General features: G+C 43.4%; 1 protein-coding gene across 1 annotated transcript in view; it reads right to left on the reverse strand.

The window, feature by feature from the left end:
* Positions 1–2,021: 2,021 nt before the first annotated feature.
* LOC115234516 (zinc finger protein Elbow) overlaps positions 2,022–7,756 on the reverse strand; it is a 7,844-nt gene continuing 2,109 nt past the window's right edge. Inside the window, exon 2 of the mRNA XM_029805649.1 lies at positions 2,022–4,329. Within this exon, the coding sequence (XP_029661509.1) occupies positions 2,863–4,329 (1,467 nt within the window). The 3' untranslated portion in view covers positions 2,022–2,862. The remainder of the gene's footprint in view (positions 4,330–7,756) is intronic.

A 7,756-nucleotide genomic window follows, 5' to 3' on the forward strand; every position in this document is an offset into this window, starting at 1 on the left:
TATAATTTTGCAGCACGTTAAAATGTATAAACGGCAGCTGCTAAGAAATATCGGTCATTAAATAAGACTTTAAACGTTGAAAGATCGCGAGTCTCGACAAATCGTTAACTCGAGACGTAAACAGGAATGGAGGATATAAATAATGGACTCCCCGTAAATAGCGACGTAGGAAGAGAAGAGAAAAGCGGTAGACTAACCGTAGTAGGTAGCGGCGTGAGGTATTCAGGACGGAGATACTGATTCGCGCTGGACGTCAGCATCTTTTGCGGTCGATCCTCGCTCGCGCCGTCGGTTGTATTCGACGAAAGTACCACTTTTTTTTTTCTACCACACTCTTCGGCTCATCGGCGAAACTAATTCCGGGGAATTCGGCGCACTTTTTCTTTCTCTCCCTTATTATATCCGTCGCAGCAACGAAACAGTGGTATCACTCGCGAACGAAGCCATGCATGAGGCTGCACTTTCGATAAGGAATAGCACTTACTCGCGCGCGCGATACACGCTCTCTGAGACGAGCACACCAGATAACGAAGAGGTCGTCGGGGCACACCGCGACAACGAGTACATCCGCTCTCTTTGGTACGCGACAAAAAAAGAAAAAAAGAAAACGAGTCGCGTTACGAACAACCGTACGGACGTATGTAATTGGTACAAGTCGACGCGATGAGGCTCGACTCGCAACTGAATCTCTCGCCGCAGTCGACGTGGAGCGCGGTTGCCCTTCTCGTCGCTCAAACCCTCACCATTCCGCCGCGTTCAGCTGACTTCCCCTACCGTACACCGCAGATTCGCGCTCCCCCGGGGAGCATCTTCCCCTTCCTTGCGCGCCTCCGCGACAACATCGTGGAGATGCCCCCTCCTCGGTACCGGACGGTGTATCGCGACTACGACGCGCGGAACGACACGAAACACCACGAGCGGCAGCGACTAACCAATGCGGGCGAAAGAGGCGAACGCAAAGGTGACGGCGACGGCGGCGGCCGACGTAGCGACACGGTGGTCGTTGTCGGTTCGCGCTACGCCGACACTTTTGCCGGGTGCGAGCGACCCGGCCAACGACGTGTCAACTGGCGCTGGGTGCCCTCTCGCGACTCCCACCACGACCCTGCACACCGCTCAGGGAGTTCTCGTATATACCACTAGTTCGTACTGTTACCTCTCCAACGTTCTCGCCGACATCGTGGCGTTGTTAAAGAGGTATGGATGCCACCTGCACCATCTCACGATACGCGGCGCGCGATTGTGCGAAATGATAAGATCTACCGTATATGAGATTGTTGAATTTCTAATCGTTAAATTGCTCTTAACGGATTGTTGCTTCTTAGGAAATTGCGCGCCTAGCGTTTCCAGGTACACTGGCGTAAGAATAAAATACTGGGGCACGTGAGAAAATAAATTATACGTTTCTTAAAATTCAAATTTTAAATTTTCGGTCCATATATCCGATAGGTTATACGTGGGTGAATTTCATTTTTTTATTGGTTTCGGATAATATACACGTGTTATATTTGACGTAGCTTAATTTTAACTATATATGTCTTTGATGAAGTTAGTATCAGTTTTTCTTTAAAAAATCCTTCGTTCACTCGAATAAAACTAATTTAAAGGAAGAGAAAAAAAAAGAGAAAAACGTTTTTGACAAAGTTAATATCAGTTTTTCTTTAGTAAATGATCCTTCCTTGGTTGATTCGAATAAAGTCAGTTCAAAAGAAGAGGGAGAAAAAGAGTAATAAAAATAACTTATCGCGTACAAGCTAACGTATTTCAACATATCGAATCCTAGTGCGTAAAGCAATACAGTATCGAACAATATAATATACCAGTAAGTAGAGCGTGAAGAAGTATAACCATCTTATGCACTTAAACGCAGCCTTTGTTCGTGCATTGACGACGATGCACTCTCTTACGCTTGAGATCTAATAAACGCTAGCGTCCATTCAGGCGTTATAAAAATATCCGCAATAAAAAGATACCCGAACAGGTATAGAATGTGGAAGATCTCTCTCTCTCTCTAGTTTTTATAATCTTTACAAAGAACGCTAAAATTTTATAAAAATCTTTTAAAGAATTCAAAAAGATATTTAATTCCTATTTGATCCTGATTCTTGTCAAGTGAAATTAATGATAGCCAATACAAGCAACCGCTGTCCGTATTCATATATTATTACGCCGGACGCTGCTGAGCGAGAATTAATCATCCTAAATGCAGTTCGAATGCAATTCAGTTTTGACAAAAATAGATTATTATTCCTGTAAAGAGAGCTGAGGTAGGGATACGCAGCCATATTATTTTATTTCTTTGACCTCGAAAGATTGAATAGAACAACTTACTTTCCATCAAAAGAAACAGTTCCTGCAAAGTGGGACTTTTAAGTGAATATTTATTGAGAATTCTATATATTCTCAAAACTTAATATTTATTAAAAAGTTTATACTATCTACGAAATATATATCAAAATTCCGGCTGCGTTAACATGGAAACACTAACTATTCGCGCCTAAGAACAAGTAGAAGATGTCGTTTCGTGTGCACACATTATTCAATCTTTTAAGTTTTATGCTTTTTCAATCGCAAGGTAAAAAAAAGGCTTAGCGTACAATTTGCAGAAGACGCAGACCATCGCGTAGTAATCGAAAAAACAAAAAAAAATAAAAAATAAAAAAGAAACAATCCTACCGCGCCTCGATATCCGCTCGATAACTTCAGACCTTCCTCCTTACGAGGCTCCGTAAATACATACAAGCATCACGTCAAGCACACGCGATACTCTCCGTTTACGTGCTCGAATTCGTCGAGAAATCACAGTTCGCCGGTCAACTCACCTCGCAAGCGTTTGGCTCACGAGTGCTTGTTACCGAGAACTCATTGATGCATCCCGGAGGCGGCGCCTAGACGAGGCCCGTAGATAGAGTACGGTGAGAAATACGGCGGCAGTCCGGCGGTCGCGTGCGGATGCGGCGGCGGTGGCGGCGGAAGCGGCAGGCCCAACGACGACAAAGACGGCTGTAACAGCGGCGAGGGTTTCCCGTACGGGTGATAGCGCGCGGTGGCGAGCGGGCTCAAGGGTGGCGTGGGATAAGACCTGGCGAACAGGGGATGGGTCGGGGGTAATCCGATGGGTGGCGATAGCAGGGACAGCGCGGCGGCCGCGCTCGCGGGATCGGTCGCGCCGCTCGACGACATGCTCGTGTGACTCCTGAGATGCTGCAGCAGCTCCTCCGACGTGCCGAATCTCTTGCCGCAGTACGCAGTGTCGCCCGCGATCCAGTTACATACGTAAGGTAGCTGCGTGCCGGCGGCCAATGCGGCTAGCTGCGCGTGCGCGTATACCGCTCCTGCCGCGCCGAGCGGTCCATAAGGCGAGACGGTGCCGGGTTTGTGATCGCACTGGGCGCATCCGGCCGAACAGGAACCCGGCGTAGCGCCCGCGCCCGATGGCAATTTTCCATTGACGATACTGGCGACGGTGGTCGCCACGGAGTTCGACAGTAGATGCGAATTCAGTTGGCAGCCGGTGCAGTAGGGATCGCGGCATATTGGCATCAGGCTGTCCGCGGGTCCGCCCGTTTTCAGTCGCGTATAACCGAGATAAGGATTAGCGGCTACGAGACCGTTCTTCAGAGCGGCGTGATGCTGAGACATGAGCGAGCTGGCCATCACGTCGATGGGTAATTGATTGGGACTGTAACCCAAGTAGGCGGCGGTGGAAACCGGTAGACTGACGCCCGGCTTGAACGTGCCCAATGGGAGATCCTTGATGGATGGATCGGTCATCGCGAGGACGCCGGCGGGACTGTAGGCGGGTTTCGTTTGTAACGAGGGGCTACTGACGGTTGGTTGACTCGTAGCGGCCTCCGCTGTGCTCGACGGTATCAAGGGCGCCGAATTTCTCGAAACCGGCGAGTCCCGCGTGACTTCCCCGTTCGGCGTCGCCGTTTTTCTACCTTGCGGCGTGACTGCACGCGTTGACGCGGCGCTCTGATTGCTAGGGCATCGTTTGCCACCGCTGCCGGGTGTTCGGGATCGGCCGGAAGTCGAGTGACTCGACGACGATCGCTGCTCGTCCGGGCTGGATGCCTTTTCGCGTCCCAGGCAAGATTCGTACGGCTTGAAACTGGTTTTCGTGGATTCGATCGTCGACGTTGGCACCGTGACCGACACTGTCACCGTCGGCGACGACTTGTCGCGAGATTGCTCCGCGGTCTTGGACGATCTGTTACTCGACGATTTGTCCAAGGAACTTAGCAGCGATTTGTTGGACGGTGGATCCGCTCCTATTTGGCTGCAGGTCTGTGCGAGCAGCGCGAGTGGACTTTTCTTTGCATCTAACTGAAATCAGAATATAAGAAATATGAAATAAAGCTCGAATTCTGTAATCTTGGGCAAAATATTTATACGTATTGAATAAAGCTCGGCTTTACTAATATTCAATATAAATTCAAACATTTTATTAATTTTTTATGAATATCGGGAGAAGAGAAATTATCTTTTGAATACTTCATGGAAAATAGAAATTTTTTATACACAAATTAAATGGCTAAAGGATAGATTGCCCCTGGTAAATGAAGACCTTCGACTAACAATGAGAATTTAAGTAACAAATCTGTACAAATCTCGTATTTTCCGAAGGTAGATATTTATAGCTTTATGGCGACTATAAATTGTAATTACACTTATCTGTCAACACCTACATTTTGAAATCGCCCGACAAAGTGAAAAAAAAAAGAGGAGATAATACTTCGAGGTTAAAAGTTTTATTTTACCTGACTGGAGCTATTTTTCAAATTCTGTCATTTAACAAAACGCTCGAACAAGATGTTTCGGCAAACTTTACATGTACAATCAACACAGTTACACATTTTTACGAAGAATAAAAGATGAAAGATGATGAACTAGATTGTCTCGTATCTCTTTTAAAGGTTCTTCAAAATTTAAATTGCGCACGCGTCAGCTTACATTGGAAAAAAAAAAAAATTGCTCACATATTTATCAGCGATTCAGCCCTTTGTAAATGTAAAACATTCTATCTACAGTGAACGCATTGAAATGGCTTTTTATATTCGCGACACGTGCATGAAATTTAATACTGAAATAAATTTAATGCGAAAACGTTTAAAACGCTTGCACGGCACGAGGTCTAATGCATATTGTAACGATTAATGAATTCGACTAAAATGGATTGAAGTGGTAATGGCAGTGGTGTACGTTGGCGGATACGGATGCGTTAGCGATGCATCGAAATGCATATCAATTGTTTCATGGAAATTCGAGTGTCAATTCCTCTCATTACTATTCGCAAAATTATAGGAGTATGTTGTGTGTACCATGATATTGTGTGTTGCATGTGCCACGTAGGAGAGGTGATTTACGTAATTCGTATTGATTATTGAATCCTACATTATCGTGTAACCTGATTTAATTCGGCACTTTAATTAAACGCTCTAAGAGAAGACTACTTGCATAATATTAACATGGAATTTGGAAAAGATACAGCCAGTATGTGAATATAGAACATGACGTAGCGATAATAATCGAAGCATCAATTTACATCATAAATTGATATTAAAAGAACACGGTTTGAAAAATTTTGATCGAGAGCCATGAATTTCCAAAATTAATTATACGTGATTATGCCAAAAAAAGCAATTAGTAACAATCAATTAAAAGTTTTAATTGAGCCTGAAATATGCTAAATTATATGAAATATCTCATATAAATTAAGCATGCAGCATATATAATATAAGTTGTTTTAAATGAAGGCATATATGTGACATTTCACATTTGCGACATTTCAATAAAAAAAATATACACGTACAATGAAATGACAGATTTATGTCTTTATTTTAAAAAATCTGTGTCATCAGACCGGCTTGACGACGACGAGTTGTTGAAGAAAGTGTGTATATATTATCTTTAACGTAGATTGATGTACATTTTTTAGCAGGATGCATCGGATACGTGAACATAATAATATCGTAATAAATTCACATTGTAATGCGTAAATATCGTCGAATTTGTAATTTCTTGTGAGCAGCTGCTACGCGTAAGAAATGCTGGATTACTTGTTACTCATTTCGCTACCCTCCTTCAACGGCTCGTCGTCGTCGGGCTGCGCTCTGATGTCACAGATAATACAAGACACTCTTGCCAGACTCCTTCAGTCGGCGCCACATAAACACGTCGTCCTCGTCTGTTGAGCCAAGTAGGGGAAGAGGCACGGATAATTATACACCGCTCTCATCTCTCACCAAAGCGTATCCTCTAACTAGCGCTAATAACGCCGCTAATGCTCTTCCGTGGAAACTGTTCGTATCTAACAACCGTCCGGAACGTCGCCCGGCAGGAAGATAAGATAGAAATAGCGTTGGGATATTGTCCGGGTTTCTTTCGGATGGGAAAACATTGACCGAGAATTGTGCAATACATGTCTATTAGCGAGCCATTAGCCTTTAGTTAATTTTTTACAGCAACGTTTTGAATTCGATACATAATGAAATTGTTTCTTACGAAATCTATTTATTTGATTGACCTGTTTTTTTTTTATAATTTTTAATATAAATGAGCTTTTATCATTTTCTGCAATTCTCTAACAAACTAATTTCCATTGAAATATTTTTGTAGTATTCAAAAATATTTGTTGGTGATATATAGGTATCATATAATTCACATTTTTTAATATTTATTTTATTGCAAATATAGTTTGCAAAATTTTCACAAAATAATCAGTTTGAGGACTGATTTGGATAATAATTTGTTATTTATATTTGATGTAAAAAATTTTTGATTTATTAATCTAATCATTTTTAGTTACTTATAGATGTTAGCTTTATAAAATACTTTGAATATTCTAAATATATACGGTCTGACCTGACCCGCTTACGACGTCTTAAATATCTCGAAATAGAAGATACTTTACGACAATTATATATTCAACGCTTTAGTATAATACTCGAGCATTAGATCATACATTTCGTTTTTCTTATACGAAATGATGTAGACGAAATTGGCATGACGTTTATACTCAGAAGCTGTAGTCAAGGCATACGGCACATGGTTTGTGCGAACATTATCGTTATCAGTCTTCGGTAATAACAGACCGCGCAGCGCGTTGCGCGCAATTACATGAACGATTTATAGGTTTTCGTCACGCAGTTCTATTTCCTCTGACTTCTTAATGAATATGCCAGACTTCTGAAGTTATTCCGGAAAGTTTCCATTATTTTCCATCATCTCGCAATGAATCATGCTAATTATACATAGGAGTCATATTTATCGTAACGTTTGGAAATAATTGCGAATAATCATGTTAAACTACTCTTTTAATATTAGCTGATATTTTTCCACTGAATAATATTTCCTCTCTTTCTCTCTCTCTCTCTCTCTCTTCAAGGGTTTTGGAACTTTTAATATCGGCCCAAATCCCCGATGTTATTATAGAATAGTATTTTATCCGCGCCACGCTTCTCGACTTCGCTAGTTCGTGATTCCTCACGCGTCATCGTGTCTCATCGTAGCGAGCTACTCAGCGACGGATAATCACCCTCCGCTCACCGCACATCGATCAGGCGAAGCGTAAACACGATTAGTATAACGCACGGGTAATGAACTAATCCCGCCACGTCGTCGACGAGCACGAACGCGTTCGGGGTGGCGCGATGCCACCCCGGCTCGACGACGTTCGCGTGACGTCGCTGACGTTTCTCTCCCCCTTCTGTTGCTGCCACCCCCCCCCCCCCGTCGTCCTTCCACTTCTCGC

This window comes from Formica exsecta, unplaced genomic scaffold (assembly GCF_003651465.1).
Source record: "Formica exsecta isolate Colony F162 unplaced genomic scaffold, ASM365146v1 scaffold2, whole genome shotgun sequence".
Classification (NCBI taxonomy): Eukaryota; Metazoa; Arthropoda; class Insecta; order Hymenoptera; family Formicidae; genus Formica; species Formica exsecta.